Source organism: Coregonus clupeaformis, chromosome 4 (assembly GCF_020615455.1).
Source record: "Coregonus clupeaformis isolate EN_2021a chromosome 4, ASM2061545v1, whole genome shotgun sequence".
NCBI lineage: Eukaryota > Metazoa > Chordata > Actinopteri > Salmoniformes > Salmonidae > Coregonus > Coregonus clupeaformis.
The window spans coordinates 10,664,359-10,681,170 of record NC_059195.1 but is presented as its reverse complement, the minus strand read 5'-3'; the positions used below and the strand labels follow the sequence as shown (position 1 = coordinate 10,681,170).

Below are 16,812 nucleotides of genomic sequence, written 5' to 3'. Positions count from 1 at the left end.
AGAGAGACGCGAGAGAGAGGAGAGAGACGGCGAGAGAGAGATGGTGAGAGATGACGAGAGAGAGAGATGGCGAGAGAGAGAGAGAGAGACGGCGAGAGAGAGAGGGCGAGAGAGAGAGAAAGACGGAGAGAGAGAGACAGCGAGAGAGAGGGAAAGACAGCGAGAGAGAGAGAGAGATGGCGAGAGAGAGAGACGGCGAGAGACGGTGAGAGAGGGCAAGAGAGAGAGAGAGAGGCGAGAGAGAGAGAGAAAACAGCGAGAGAGAGAAAGACGAGCGAGAGAGAGAGCGAGAGAGAGAGAGAGACGGCGAGAGAGAGAGGAGAGCGAGAGAGAGAGAGGAGAGAGACGGCGAAGAGAGCGAGAGAAAGACGGGGAGAGAGAGAGAGAGATGGCGAGAGAGAGAGACGGCGTGAGAGAGAGAGACGGCGAGAGAGAGAGAAAGACAGCGAGAGAGAGGCGGCGAGAGAGAGACGGCGAGAGAGACGGCAGAGAGAGAGAGAGAGAGAGAGACGAGAGAGAGAGACGAGAGAGAGAAAGACGGCGAGAGAGAGAGAGACGGCGAGAGAGAGACGGCGAGAGAGAGAGAGAGAGAGAGAGACGGCGAGAGAGAGAGACGAGAGAGAGATGGCGAGAGAGAGAGAGAGACGACGAGAGAGAGAGACAGAGAGAGAGAGAGAGAGAGACGGCGAGAGACGGTGAGAGACGGCGAGAGAGAGAGAGAGAGACGGCGAGAGAGAGACATCGAGAGAGAGAGAGATGGCGAGAGACGGTGAGGGACGGCGAGAGAGAGAGAGACGGCGAGAGAGAGAGAGAGACGCGAGAGAGAGAGACGGCGAGAGAGAGAGACGGCGAGAGAGAGAGAGAGAGACGCGAGAGAGAGAGACGGCGAGAGAGAGAGAGGGCGAGAGAGAGAGAAAGACGGCGAGAGAGAGACGGCGAGAGAGAGAGAAAGACAGCGAGAGAGAGAGAGAGAGAGACGGCGAGAGAGAGACGGAGAGAGAGAGAGAGACGGCGAGAGAGAGAGGGCGAGAGAGAGAGAAAGACGGCGAGAGAGAGACAGCGAGAGAGAGGGAAAGACAGCGAGAGAGAGAGAGAGATGGCGAGAGAGAGAGACGGCGAGAGACGGTGAGAGAGGGCAAGAGAGAGAGAGAGACGGCGAGAGAGAGAGAGAAAACAGCGAGAGAGAGAAAAACAGCGAGAGAGAGAGAGAGAGATGGCGAGAGAGAGAGACGGCGAGAGAGAGAGAGAGAGAGACGGCGAGAGAGAGAGGGCGAGAGAGAGAAAGACGGCGAGAGAGAGAGAGACGGCGAGAGCGAGAGAAAGACGGTGAGAGAGAGAGAGAGATGGCGAGAGAGAGAGAGAGAGACGGCGTGAGAGAGAGAGACGGCGAGAGAGAGAGAAAGACAGCGAGAGAGAGGCGGCGAGAGAGAGACGGCGAGAGAGAGACGGCGAGAGAGAGAGAGAGAGAGACGCGAGAGAGAGAGACGGCGAGAGAGAGAGAGGGCGAGAGAGAGAGAAAGACGGCGAGAGAGAGAGAGACGGCGAGAGAGAGACGGCGAGAGAGAGAGAGACGGCGAGAGAGAGAGAGAGAGACGCGAGAGAGAGAGACGGCGAGAGAGAGAGACGGCGAGAGAGAGAGAGAGAGAGAGAGATGGCGAGAGAGAGAGAGAGAGAGACGAGAGAGAGAGACGGCGAGAGAGAGAGACGGCGAGAGAGAGAGAGAGAGAGCGAGAGAGAGAGAGACGGCGAGAGAGAGAGAGCGAGAGAGAGACGGCGAGAGAGAGAGACGGCGAGAGAGAGAGACGGCGAGAGAGAGAGACGGCGAGAGAGAGAGAGAGAGACGCGAGAGAGAGAGACGGCGAGAGAGAGAGAGGGCGAGAGAGAGAGAAAGACGGCGAGAGAGAGACGGCGAGAGAGAGAGAAAGACAGCGAGAGAGAGAGAGAGAGACGGCGAGAGGGAGAGAGACGGCGAGAGAGAGAGAAAGACAGCGAGAGAGAGAGAGAGAGAGAGACAGCGAGAGAGAGAGACGGCAAGAGAGAGAGAGACGGCGAGAGAGAGAGAAAAACAGCGAGACAGAGAGAGACGGCGAGAGAGAGAGAGAGAGACGCGAGAGAGAGAAAGACGGCGAGAGAGAGAGAGACGGCGAGAAAGAGACGGCGAGAGACGGTGAGAGACAGCGAGAGAGAGAGACGGCGAGAGAGAGAGAGAGACGCGCGCGAGAGAGAGAGAGACGGCGAGAGAGAGACGGCGAGAGAGAGAGAGGGCGAGAGAGAGAGAAAGACAGCGAGAGAGAGAGAAAGACAGCGAGAGAGAGAGAGACAGCGAGAGAGAGAGAGAGACGGCGAGAGAGAGAAAGACAGCGAGAGAGAGAGAGAGAGAGAGACGGCGAGAGAGAGAGAGAGACGGCGAGAGAGAGAGAGAGAGAGAGAAGCGAGAGAGAGAGAGAGAGAGAGAGACGCGAGAGAGAGACGGCGAGAGAGAGAGACGGCGAGAGAGAGACGAGCGAGAGACAGCGAGAGAGAGAGAGACGAGAGAGAGACGGCGAGAGAGAGAGAGACGGCGAGAGAGAGAGAGACGAGAGAGAGAGAGAGAGACGAGAGAGAGAGAGACGGCAGAGAGAGAGACAGCGAGAGAGAGAGACGGAGAGAGAGAGACGGCGAGAGAGAGAGACGGCGAGAGAGAGAGAGAGGGCGAGAGAGAGAGAGAGACGGCGAGAGAGAGAGAGACGAGAGAGAGAGACGGCGAGAGAGAGAGAGAGACGGCGAGAGAGAGAGGTTACTTTCTGGTGCTCCTGGTCCATCATGGCCTCCTGCTCCAGAAGCTTCTCCATCATCACCTGCTCCGCTCTCTTCCTCTGCTCGTTGTCCTCCTCCGCTTGCTGAAAGAACAGACACACAAACACACGGATACACACTTAGACTGAGGCGTTTCCACAGTCGGGGGAACAGGGATGAGGGTTGGTCAGGAGCGGAAGGTGGGGTGGGATGTTTTTTGGACATTCTGAAGGGTGTGTAAGAGAGGAACATCAGTCTCACCCTGTAGGCCTTGATAAAGCGCACAAACACCGGGAAGAACACGGACGGGGGCGTCGTTTTGGAATTCTCGCCAAAGAATTTGACCGCCTCGTCGAAGGCGTCCTGTGAGAAGAAAATAGCACATTTTGCATTCGTGATTTCCCTGCGACGTTCTTTATCATCTAAACATATGCCAATCGTAAATTAGTCCCATCAAACAATAAGGTCAGACATAGATTAAACTTAGTCCTGAACTAAAAAGCGGAGAATCTCCATTGAAAGTGCTTTTTAGTCCAGGATTAGGCTTAATCTGTGTCCAGGAAAATGCCCCATTAACCTTTAATAAAGTTGCTGTATTAGAAATTTAGTGAGGTGAGGTTTACCTGTGCGATCTTGGCGTCGTCCTGCAGCTTTTTCAGCTTGCCCTCGTTGTGTGTGATGAAGTCTTTGAGCATGGTGTTGTGACCATGCATGCTGTATTCTCTCTTGGTCAGGTCCATTCCCCGCTGGAGCTCCTTCACATCCAGCAGAACGTTCTCTAACGACACTGAGATTGCGCACACACACACACAAACAGAATTGCAAACTGTTCGAAGCAGGGTACTCCCCAAGGAGGGCCATACCTCAGTGAGTTTACAGCACAGGTCTTCAGAGTAACACCCAGCATGGAGGAGTCAATGCCCCAGCAAGAGAACAACACCACAATGCATTGTAGGACATGACTGAAGATACAGAGCAACAGAAGTGCCTGCAGACCAAAGATAGGCTACTATCCTGTCCAAGTCCAATGACTGATCATTAGGTATACGTCCCAAATGGCACCCTATTCCATATTTAGTACACTACTTTAGACCAGGGCCCATAGGGTGCCATTTGGGATTCAGCCAATTACAATCCTGAAGCAAATTATGCACTAGCAATACATTTGAGATGGGAGAGAGAATATCTTACAAAACTGAAACTTTGTTTAACACCGTATACTGCTCCCCTTTTACTGCTGTTCATGTAGTTCATTAGGGATTTGTCCCAAATAGCATCCTATTCCCTATATAGTGCACTATTTTAGACCAAGGGCCTCAGGGCTCTGGTCAAAAGTAGTGCACTATGTAGGGAATAGGGTGCAGCCTAGGATCTGATTTAGCATCAGCCCTTTATCACTGTAATATCACTAGGCTTTGTTATGAATCGTACCTGCTGCAGCCTTCTCCACATAATGCAGTTCATTGTAGAACAGATTGACTTGGTGGTATTTCTCCTTCACCACGTTGGCTATGTAGTGCAACAGTGTCATTTTCCGGTCTGTCGACTTGGTGTCTAGTAGCTGGGGTAATTAGAGGATAAAAAGATGTGTGAAGATAATGCGTCCCAAATGGCACCCTATTCCCTATGTAGTGCACTACTTTTGACTAGGGCCCATAGGGCTGTGGTTCAAAGTAGTGTACTAAATAGGGAATAGGGTGCAATTTGGGATGCAACCAATGACAATCCTGAAGCACGTTATGCACTAGCAATACATTTAAGATGGGAGAGAGAATCTCTTACCAAATCTAAACTTTGTAGTTTAAAACCGTATACTGCTCCCCTTTTACTGCTGTTCATGTAGTTTCCGAGAGCCAAGATAATCTGTGGGGGAAAACAACAGCATTGGAACATCAACACAGAAGGCAGCCAGGAACAATATTTTCAACAACAAAAAAATCAGCACAGAGTATTTTTGATGCAAAGAAATCTGTAATTGGTCGCTTACCTCAAGAATTTTCTTGAGTTTCTGTGAGGATTTTATTGACACAGATGCAGCGATGATCGCATGAAGTTGCTGAAAAGAATAAGAAAGAAGGAAGTAGAACAAAAGTCAGACAAGAGGAGAATAAGTCAAATTAAAGAAGGCCCTGTACACACAGGTTGTACAACTGATGTACAGTGGCTTGTGAAAGTATTCACCCCCATTCTTCCTATTTTGTTGCCTTACAACCTGGAATTAAAATTGATTTTTTGGGGGTTTGTATCATTTGATTTACACAACATGCCTACCACTTTGAAGATGCAAAATATTTTTTGTTGTGAAACAAACAAGAAATAAGACAAAAAAACAGAAAACTTGAGCATGCATAACTATTCACCCCCCCCAAAGTCAATACTTTGTAGAGCCACCTTTTGCAGCAATTACAGCTGCCAGTCTCTTGGGATATGTCTCTCTAAGCTTGGCACATCTAGCCACTGGGATTTTTGCCCATTCTTCAAGGCAAAATTGCTCCAGCTCCTTCAAGTTGGATAGGTTCCGCTGGTGTACAGCAATGTTTAAGTCATACCACAGATTCTCAATTGGATTGAGATCTGGGCTTTGACTAGGCCATTCCAAGACATTAAAATGTTTACCCTTAAACCATTTGAGTGTTGCTTTAGCAGTATGCTTAGGGTCATTGTCCTGCTGGAAGGTGAACCTCCGTCCCAGTCTCAAATCTCTGGGAGACTGAAACAGGTTTCCCTCAAGAATTTCCCTGTATTTAGCGCCATCCATCATTCCTTCAATTCTGACCAGTTTCCCAGTCCCTGCCAATGAAAAACATCCCCACAGCATGATGCTGCCACCACCATGCTTCACTGTGGGGATGGTGTTCTCGGGGTGATGAGAGGTGTTGGGTTTGCGCCAGACATAGCGTTTTCCTTGATGGCCAAAAAGCTCAATTTTAGTCTCATCTGACCAGAGTACCTTCTTCTATATGTTTGGGGAGTCTCCCACATGCCTTTTGGCAAACACCAAATGTGTTTGCTTTTTTTTTCTTTAAGCAATGGCTTTTTTTCTGGCCACTCTTCCATAAAGCTCAGCTCTGTGGAGTGTATGGCTTAAAGTGGTCCTATGGACAGATACTCCAATCTCCGCTGTGGAGCTTTGCAGCTCCTTCAGGGTTATCTTTGGTCTCTTTGTTGCCTCTCTGATTAATGCCCTCCTTGCCTGGTCCTTGAGTTTTGGTGGGCGGCCCTCTCTTGGCATGTTTGTTGTGGTGCCATATTCTTTCAATGTTTTAATAATTGATTAAATTATGATGATTTAATGGTGCTCCGTGGGATGTTCAAAGTTTCTGATATTTTTTAATAACCCAACCCTGATCTGTACTTCTCCACAACTTTGTCCCTGACCTGTTTGGAGAGCTCCTTGGTCTTCATGGTGCCGCTTGCTTTGTGGTGCCCCTTGCTTAGTGGTGTTGCAGACTCTGGGGCCTTTCAGAACAGGTGTATATATACTAAGATCATGTGACACTTAGATTGCACACAGGTGGATTTTATTTAACTAATTATGTGACTTCTGAAGGTAATTGGTTGCACCAGATCTTATTTAGGGGCTTCATAGCAAAGGGACCACTTTTCTGTTGAATTTTTTGAAACAAGTTATTTTTTTCATTTCACTTCACCAATTTGGACTATTTTGTGTATGTCCATTATATGAAATCCAAATAAAAATAAATTTAAATTTAAATTACAGGTTGTAATGCAACAAAATAGAAAAAACACCAAGGGGGATGAATACTTTTGCAAGTACTGTACAACATATTATACAATGGTTGTGATACGACTGATATATTTGTGATACAATGGAGAGTTGGTCTTAGGGCTGGGCGGAATACCATATTTTACTATATACCGGTATTGATGCACGGATCGGTTTGGGTTTTTAGTTTACCTTCTATAACGGTATTTGAACTTTTGGTTTGTTAAATTTGATATGCCATGTGTAACGTCCATTTTTATAGTTTACACCGCTACTTGGGCCAGCAGCATACCACCCTGCATCCAACTGCTGGCTTGCTTCTGAAACTAAGCAGGGTTGGTCCTGGTCGGTCCCTGGATGGGAGACTAGATGCTGCTGGAAGTGGTGTTGGAGGGCCAGTAGGAGGCACTCTTTCCTCTGGTCTAAAATATATCTCAATGCCCACAGGTCAGTGATTGGGGACATTGCACTGTGTAGGGTTCTGTCTTTCAGATGGGATGTTAAACGGGTGACCTGACTCTCTGTGGTCACTAAAGATCCCATGGCACTTATTGTAAGAGTAGGGGTGTTAACCCCAGTGTCCTGCCTAAATTCCCAATCTGGCTCTCATACCATCATGGCCACATAATCATCCCCCATAATCTTCCAATGGGCTCATTCATCCACCATCCTCTCCCCTGTAACTATTCCCCAGGTCATTGCTGTAAATGAGAATGTGTTCTCAGTCAATTTACCTGGTAAAATAAACACACTTGAGCCATCTCTCTCTTCATGCCGCTTTCCACACAGACCTAGCCCTGTCACTCAAGGAGTGCATTTGTTGTTGCTTGACCACGAGACACTTGCGTTCAGTTCGCATGGTCAATGCAGCACAATGTTGTTTCCACTTTGCTTCTTAATATAAATCTACACTATTAGTTTGTGTTTCTTACATCTGCAAACAGCTAGTCTGTCTTTTCTTAGCAAGGTAAACCGTGTTAGCCACTAATGGTAATCGCTAGTTAGCTGGCTAGCTAGCTAATAAATGTACTGATTCAGAGCAAACATAGCTAGCTATACAGACTGATACCAGTGATGGTGTAGGCCTAAATCAGCATGTTGTTTGTGCAACATTATCTTCTAAATCAAAGAGGAATAGGCAAAGCATGAATATGTTGGCTAAATGAAGAAACATTTAATATAGCTAAACATTATAGGGTCCCATAGGAAATACTGACCAACACTTTGGTTCCTACCCTGTCACAATAACTCCTCCCTGGCATTTTTAAAAATTCCTTGTCATGTCAAACAACACTGTGTTCAAAGTCCCCACTATTATTTATATTCTAACTATAGAATTAGAATAAACATTCTATTTCCATGATTCCAACAGTTCACCAAACTGTTTTGATCTAAATCGCAAGTCAAATCGTAATTGCAACATTTGGTTAAAAATAAGGCCTCGATTTTTTGCCCATATCGTGCAGCCCTACGTGGTAGTGTGGAAGTTACCTCAAATGAGTGCAGGAAATGCAGAAATTTATGAAAATGCAGGAAATTAATTTTGGTTGAAGTTAAACAGTATAAAACAATCAGAATGGAGAAAGACCCAGTGAAATCACTTAGAATGTATGTGTTGCAACCCTAGGGTCCCACTACTCATAAAGCAAATATTATTATTCAAAAACATAAAATACCGTCAAATAGCATCAACATTTTGAAATATACTGTCATATGATATTTTGGCCATATCGCCCAGCCCTAGTTGGTCTGCACAAAAATGTTCACACAATGCCTGTGCAGTGTCTCCACAATGCTTGTGTAATTTTTTGTGTGCAGAAACACTCCCCGTTGTATCACAAAACCCAAAAGCGTTCCATATCAGTTGCAAAACTTGAGTGTATACAGGGCCGAAGAATGAATCCTCCTCTCCCATCACCTATAACCTCAATCATATCAGGTAAGCCCTGAGAGAGCCTCACCGGTGTCAGCATCTGCACGCTCTCGCAGAAGTTGCCTATGAAGGCCATGATGGTCATCTTCTGCATGAGCCGCTCTATCTTGCTGAAGTGCATCATGAAGCGGTCCTCGTCCGTCAGCGCCTCCAATGGCTTCTTCTCCTTCTCGTACTGACGCATGATCTTCACCTCGTTTTCCGTGGGCAGGAAGCGCATCAGACACTCCACATAGTCCACCGACAGGGTGCGCAGGTCAAACCTGACGGGTGGGGGGACGCAGGGGATATCGGTTATTACCCGGACTGGAGACACAGACATGCACGTTATGCGAAGGCACAGACAAACACACACACAAACACGGACTGGAGACACAGACATGCACACAGACGCTATGCTATGCAGACACACAAACAAACCCTAATTCGCGGTGCTAAATGCACCACCAGTCAAAAGTTTGGACACACCTACTCATTCAAGGGGTTTTCTTTATTTTTACTATTTTCTACATTGTAAAATAATAATGAAGACATCAAAACTATGAAATAACACATATGGAATCATGTAGTAACCAAAAAAGTGTTAAACAAATTCAAATATATTTGAGATTTGAGATTCTTCAAATAGCCACCCTTTGCCTTGATGACAGCTTTGGCATTCTCTCAACCAGCTTCATGAGGTAGTCACCTGGTGTGCCTTGTTAAAAGTTAATTTGTCTTAATGCGTTTGAGCCAATCAGTTGTGTTGTGACAAGGTAGGGTTGGTATACAGAAGATAGCCCTATTTGGTAAAAGACCAAGTCCATATTATGGCACGAACAGCTCAAATAAGCAAAGAGAAATGACAGTCCATCATTACTTTAAGACATAAAGGTCAGTCAATATGGAACATTTCAAGAACTTTGATGAAACTGGCTCTCATGAGGACCACAACAGGAATGGAAGACCCAGAGTTACCTCTGCTGCAGAGGATAAATTCATTAGAGTTACCAGCCTCAGAAATTGCAGCCAAAATAAATGCTTCACAGAGTTCAAGTAACAGACACATCTCAACATCACCTGTTCAGAGGAGACTGTGTGAATCAGGCCTTCATGGTCAAATTGCTGCAAAGAACCGACTACTAAAAGACACCAAGAAGAGACTTGCTTTGGTCAAGAAACACGAGCAATGGACATTAGACTGGTGGAAATGTGTCCTTTGGTCTGGAGTCCAAATTTGAGATTTTTAGTTCCAACCGGCGTGGCTTTGTGAGATGTGGTGTGGGTGAACGGATGATCTCCGCATGTGTATTTCCCACCGTAAAGCATGGAGGAGGAGGTGTTATGTTGTGGGGGTGCTTTGCTGGTGACACTGTCTGTGATTTATTTAGAATTCAAGGCACACTTAACCTGCATGGCTACCACAGCATTCTGCAGCGATACGCCATCCTATCTGGTTTGGGCTTAGTGGGACTATCATTTGTTTTTCAACAGGACAATGACCCAACACACCTCCAGGCTGTGTAAAGGCTATTTGACCAAGAAGGAGAGTGATGGAGTGCTGCATTAGATGACCTGGCCTCCACAATCCCCCGACCTCAACCCAATTGAGATTGTTTGGGATGAGTCGGATGGCAGAGTGAAGGAAAAGCAGCCAACAAGTGCTTAGCACATGTGGGAACTCCTTCAAGACTGTTTGAAAAGCATTCCAGGTGAAGCTGGTTGAGAGAATGCCAAGAGTGTGCAAAGCTGTCATCAAGGCAAAGGGTGGCTATTTGAAGAATCTCAAAAATTGTTTAACACTTTTTTGATTACTACATGATTCCATATGTGTTATTTCATAGTTTTGATGTCTTCACTATTATTCTACAATGTAGAAAATAGTACAAATAAAGAAAAACCCTTGAATGAGTAGGTGTGTTCAAACTTTTGACTAGTACTGTAGATTAAGAAGACCACTAGGTTGTGTAGTGTAGGAGGAGTCCTTGACGTCTTACAGCTGAATGGCCTTGCAGATCTCCTCGGGGGCCTTGCCCACTTTCCTCAGGGTGATGGCCATGTTCTTGGCCCGGTTGGCGTCCAGCAGCGCCACCTTGTTGGGACCCTTCTGGATGACCTTGGTCTTGCTCATTGTCAAGTCGATGGCCGGGCCCTGGGCTTTCGTCTTGAACATCTCCTCAAAGTCATCCACGTTCAGGTCCTGAGGTTGAAAACACACTTCAAGTGAGAAGGTTTGAATCCTAAGCAACCTGCCCTGTGGTGAGTAGCCTACATGTTGTTTGAAGTACAGTAGACCAACATAGCTTTTATAGAAGGTCAAAGTGTGAAGTGCATATCTGTGGGGGTGAGTGGATGGTTCCCTACCTCCAGTATCCTCTCGTCGTCGATCTCGTTGAACACAGTGCCGTTGATTTGGTTGGGCTTCAGTGCCACCCAGTTCAACACCGGCAAACGGAACTTGGTCTTGATAGGCTTCTTAATCTTCACGGCTACACCGGAACACAGAGGAATAAGTCAGCAAGTACACCATCTACCTATCTCTATCATCGCTCTCACAAACACACAGTGCACAAGTCGTGTGATGGGGGATAGACATAGGCTGCATGCATCCCAAATGGCACCCTATTCACTATGTAGTTCACTACTTTTAGTACTACAAAAGAAGTGCACTATATCAGTGGAGGCTGGTGAGGGGAGGAGGCTCATAATAATGGCTGGAATGGAGTCAATGGAATGGTTTCAAACATGTGGTTTCCATGTGGTTGATACCATTCCATTGACTCCATTCCAGCCATTACTATGAGCCGTCCTCCCCTCAGCAGCCTCCACTACACTATATAGGAAATAATGTGCACTAAATAGGGAATAAGGGTGCCATGTGGGACACACACAGTCTTATCAGTGACTGGTGGTAGTGACACACATGGAGATGCCTCCCTCCGTAGATAGATAAATAGGCTGAGACTGGCCGTTTGTCTCATGTTAAGTCACACCTGAGAGAACTGGAGATGTGCTCTACAGCCGCTTCTATAGCAGGGCATGATGGGCTCTGGCTAGCTCTTTACTGCTAGCCATAGCCACTACAGTTTATTGATTTAACCTTTATTTAACCAAGACATCCAATTCAGAAGCAGGCCCAGAATAGTGCCTTGGGGGACACCAAATTGAGTTAGCTACGATATTGAATGTGCATATGGCTACGGTTGTCATCCATGCCACAGCAGCAGATTGTGTTTATATAGACAAGGATTATGGCCATACTGAGTATATAAGCCCAGATTGACTGCCTCTCCCCGGGTAACCTCTCGTGTTGCCACATGAGTAGCACACAGACAGACAGAGGTACCGCTGGCGGTGGAGCAGAGCGATAAGGATCAGGATTGGAGAGTGTGACAACCAGGGCATTCCAGGCTTGCACAACACTCTCCTATCTTACTAGCATCACCAGCCTACCTGCAGCAGCACGTCAATGTGTTTCAACATGCAACAACAGACACTTCCAGACATCACAATAAAACACACACACACAAGGTAGAGTACAGTATGGAGACCATGCAGGAGTTGGAAATATGGCATTTTCAGTGCTTTCCCATCGGTCAAGACTAAGTAAGACACATTGTACAGTATTTTGTCTCATCCCATTATATTTAACAGGCTAAGGACCCCAGCATTTCAGGATCCGATAATGATGACAAACGACTCCAACTAGGAGTCAATGTCCTGTGGTTCATGTTTTGTGGATAGACTGTGGTTTCATATTTTGGTGTGCTCGAGCCTTTTACAGTACAGCAGTGAAGAATTATGAATATTTTTGGGGAGTTTGCAAACAGTCGTAAGAGAATTCAAAGAGAATGCATGAAAAAAAGAGTTTCATGCTTGGTTAGACTGAAAGAATCATAGAGCATAAAGGGCCATCTCTATGTGGACATTCTTCCGTGTGTGTGTGTGTGTGTGTGTGTGTGTGTGTGTGTGTGTGTGTGTGTGTGTGTGTGTGTGTGCGCATGTGTGTCTTGTCTTCACGTTTGCGGTTACAACAAAAAATACAATTTCCAATTACTTGGGAGACGAGGAACAGTGAAAACACAACCACATGACAGAAAAAACCTACAGAACAGTTTGATTGGTCCCTCTGGTTAGCAGAAAAGAAGGTAGAGAGAAAAACAACCAGAGAAATCATTAATAACAAAATAATGTTGTGCATCCATTTTAAAGAGAGAGACATTAGTAAGATAATAAATCATAATAGACAATAATAATAAACGTGGACAAAACAAGCTTTACAGTTGAAAGTGTACTACTGCTAGTGCTGTCATATACTGAATTAATGCTTCAGATCAAGAGACATATTCAAGGTGAAAGGTCAAATTTTGGAATGATCTTGTGTCACATTGCATCTTTGTCTCAACTGGTCAAAGTCTGCAGTGTATACAGACCCAGTGACACACAATGATAGGTTAAGGGGGAGGCCAGTCAGTGAGTCAGAAGAGGCCTGACTAGCTGTCACATCCGCTCTGAGTCACCCATGCTATCCACGCCCTGATATCCAGGAAGTCAAGCAGCTTGAAATAGCGGTGAGTAACCAACATCAGACACACTGATACTGTAGTTATCAGCAGGGTTCAAAAGGCCTAGAGGATCTCAGGAGGCTTGGCTCCTGTTCTGCTACTGTCAGTCTGACGCACACACGCACACACACACACACACACACACACACACACACACACACACACACACAGCTCAGTTGATGAGGCAACATAGTGTAGATTAAGATTGTGAATTTCGAAGCATTGGAAAGCACATGGTGTGCAATTTCCACAAGTATGTGGTACATTTTCACAATGCTTAGTGTAAAACTCAAAACAGATCATCGAAAAGGCAGTTGTTTTAAAACTCTAAGCACATTTTAAATTGACTAAGTACAACACACAAAAACATACTAATTTTTTCATCAAACTTAATCAGTGTTTCATCTAGAAATACGTTTCACATTGCACATGATCCCCATCCCCATGAGTGTGCCACCCTCCTCCAGGCCATGGATGAGGCATGCAATGATTTGCCATGCCAAAAGGTTTTTCTCCAGGTGCATGAACAATGAGGACATTTGCTGCAATGTCAATGAGAACCTATGGCCAAATGCTCAAGACAGGCTTGATGCAAACTAGTGGCTGCAAAAATTAGTTTATTTCATTAATTTCATTTGTTTCATTTTAATACAGTACACCATGTTGTAATTATATCTGAACAATATATTTTTGCATCAAAAATGTCTTCAATAATCTCACCTTTGACATTGGATAGAAATTATGGGCATTTTGATGGGTACATTTTTTATCATGGTATTTCACAGTAAACATATTTTTTGGATCAATGGTTGTGTGGTGAAAGATGTCTCCAACCAAAATGTATGCACAATAAAAGGTTTTGAATAAGTGTTACCAGTTTGGAGTTTTGTATTAAGAGTTTTGAAAATTCACCACATACTTGTGAAAATAGCACCAAAGTGATTGAACAAAAGCGTATTGTGAAAACCCATCTTTCATTGTCTGGTACAGTGTGATTCATCCACGTCCACTACAAAGGGAATAGGGTGCCATTTGAGACGCATTCAGTCTCACACACGGGCGCCGTCTGGGTGGGATGACCTTACCTGCTAACCCTGAGTTGAAGATGACGGTGGGGGATCCACAGCCGGGCAGCGGGGGGGCCATGGGGGGTGGAGGCGGGGGCGGGGGGGCAGACACCTCCATAGGGCCGGGGGGAGGCGGGGGAGGCGGGGGAGGAGGAGCGGCATGGCCAGCCAATGACCCATTTGGCACTGGAATAGAGGGAGAGAAATAGAGAAGAGGATGAACAAACAGGAGCAGAGAGGGAACGAGCGAGCGAGAGAAAGAGAGAGAAAGTAAGCGTGGAATTGAGATGACAGCATGCCAAGTGCTGACTCCCATTGAGACTCAATCAGCAGAGTACAAACTCCTCTCATGTGACTGCTCTGCTCTCTTTCTCTCTCTCGCTCTCTCTCTGCTGGCTTCCCCAGCTCTGCCTCTGTGTCTGTTTTTGTTACAACTCAAATGCCAGAGCTGGAACAGCTTGGCCTAACGGCATACCGGTACTTTAAATTCCACTTAAGAAAATAGGACAGTAAAAATTTAAGGGCATGTTGTGAAACTAGCAACTAGCAGTCCAGACTGCTTAGCTACCGTCTGTGATTAAACAGTAAGCTAAGCCGGGATTGGTCTGAACTCGGAATTCCACCTACCAGTCTCAGGCACAGGCGGTGGGAGAGGAGGAGGGGGCGGGGGTGGCGCAGGCATCCCCGGGATCCCATTCGACCCCATCGGGCAGACCGCACCCCCGTTATAGGCCCCTGGTACACCCTTAAATCCGGCCACCAGTGGGCCCCCGGGGGCGGGCGGCGAGGGTAGGATGGAGATGTCCCCGTCGCCCTTCTTCTGGATCTTGATGGTGCCCTGCTTCTCCAGCTCGTGGATCTTCTTCTCCAGGTTGCACTGCCTCTGGATGGCCTCGTCCTTCTCCTTCACCATCCGCCGCAGTGTGTGAACCTGCGAGTTGGCGTCCTTGTACACCTCCTGGGTGGGGGGGGGGGGCAGGGAACAGACAGAGATGTTACTGTATTGCATGCAGATCAGAGGATTATCAACCTCTGTCCGTCAGCCATAGAATTACATAAAGAATAAGTAGAATGGACAACTGGCATCCTAGCAACATGACTAAAGATTTGTCCATCTTGGTCAGGAAAACATTTCTTCTAGAAACTGTCACTCTAGTGAATTATGCCGTCAACGTTATTAACTCCTCTCCCCTATTGATTGAGGGAGCAGAGTGAGTAGTCTGAAGTCTCACCCGGACGGAGTCGAGCTCCTTGTTGCGCGTCATCAGCTGTTTTTCCAGCTCCACGATCTTGGACATGGCCTCGTTCTCCGTGTCCTGCAGCTTCTCCGTCATCTGGGTGGGCAAAGGTCGAGGGTCAGTCAGATCACATGACACGTATACACAGAGTGAGTGTTTGTAGTGAATTCATGTATTAATTAATTAACTAATGAATTAATGGATGGATGTCAAGTCACTGAACGAGTGATTGAGGATTCAGATAGAAGGGACGGGTGCAGTGAGTTATCAAAAAGTCAACATGTAGGGTGGCAAGAGTCTTCTGTAGAGAGTCAGTCAGAGTGTATTAGATAGAGACAGTAAGTCTGTGTGTGGTGTCGTTTCTTCTCACATGTGACATGTTCTCCTCCAGCTCCTCCACGCGCTCCAGCGCGGCATTCTTGGTCTCGGCGTCCTCCAGCAGGGCGCCCACGTCAAATACGTTGTCCAGGTAAGCTTGGATCTGGACCTGCAGCTTGTCACTCTCTGTATGCTTCAGCTTCTCACACACACACACACACACACACACACACACACACACACACACACACACACACACACACACACACACAACAGACAGACAGACAGACAGACAGACAGACAGACACATTAGATTTACATTAGATTTACATTTAGCAGATAATTTAGCAGACACTCTTATCCAGAACGACAGATAGACAGACATGCAGGCAGTCGGATGGATAGACAGACAAACAGACAGACAGGCAGACAGACAGACAGGTCTGAGGAGGGAAAGGGACTGATTGGGCCAGTGCATTGCACACAGGGTCGCATCTCAAAGACAAGGATGGATTTTAGCCTCTCCAGTCAAGGCGAGGGTCTATAGAATAAACTCACTTTCTAAACAGAGGGAAAACTGAGTATTGACCTTGTTTCAGAGTCTGAGCTGATTATCTAAGTGCGTGTTTTTATTAGCTTCTCTACATATTTCCTGTGATATATAGCAGGTTTGGGGTCAATTCCTTCACAATTCAGTCAATTCAGTAAGTAAAAATAATTCCCAATTCCAATTCTCCTCAATGCTTCTCTGTGAGAAAAAAACATTGCAATTCTGTTTACTTCCTGAATTGACTGACTTGAAATGGAATTGACTCGAGGGCTGTTGTGGTTACGGTATTACCGCCACACCGGCAGTCATGAGTCATGACCGCAGTAAAATTCCACATAACCGTTGAGTCATGGTAATCTCCTTTTATGTACTCTGGACATGCTTTGGTAGTACCCAACTTGCTAACTACCATCAGGTCCTAATGGCCTGATACTCAGGGCTCTATTGTCCCTCTAACCACTCTGACATCAATGTAAATGCAATCGAAAATCACATCAAACACTTATCATCAAAACAGTAGGCCTATCATACTTTTAAAACTCACCTCACTCACCATGTGATGATCAATTTGAAGAAAGAACTTCAACAGCATATTAGAGCTTATGCATATGCATAAGTTTATGAGCACAAGCCCGAAAGAAAAACCTGAATTAAAATGAG

The 16,812-nt window shown here is 46.3% G+C and overlaps 1 protein-coding gene across 3 annotated transcripts in view; it reads right to left on the bottom strand.

The window, feature by feature from the left end:
• LOC121551695 (formin-like protein 2) overlaps positions 1-16,812 on the bottom strand; it is a 109,369-nt gene that overhangs the window by 8,079 nt on the left and 84,478 nt on the right. The window contains exons 12-24 of one of the 3 annotated variants that reach the window (XM_045210069.1): positions 15,655-15,804; positions 15,279-15,380; positions 14,683-15,004; positions 14,065-14,202; positions 10,779-10,903; positions 10,412-10,614; positions 8,464-8,698; positions 4,763-4,831; positions 4,558-4,638; positions 4,207-4,336; positions 3,399-3,562; positions 3,037-3,138; positions 2,781-2,879 (exon numbers count right to left, since the gene is read on the bottom strand). In XM_045210069.1, the coding sequence (XP_045066004.1) occupies positions 2,781-2,879; positions 3,037-3,138; positions 3,399-3,562; positions 4,207-4,336; positions 4,558-4,638; positions 4,763-4,831; positions 8,464-8,698; positions 10,412-10,614; positions 10,779-10,903; positions 14,065-14,202; positions 14,683-15,004; positions 15,279-15,380; positions 15,655-15,804 (1,920 nt within the window). The remainder of the gene's footprint in view (positions 1-2,780; positions 2,880-3,036; positions 3,139-3,398; positions 3,563-4,206; positions 4,337-4,557; positions 4,639-4,762; positions 4,832-8,463; positions 8,699-10,411; positions 10,615-10,778; positions 10,904-14,064; positions 14,203-14,682; positions 15,005-15,278; positions 15,381-15,654; positions 15,805-16,812) is intronic. The other 2 variants (XM_045210072.1, XM_045210071.1) reach the window with 2 other exon arrangements.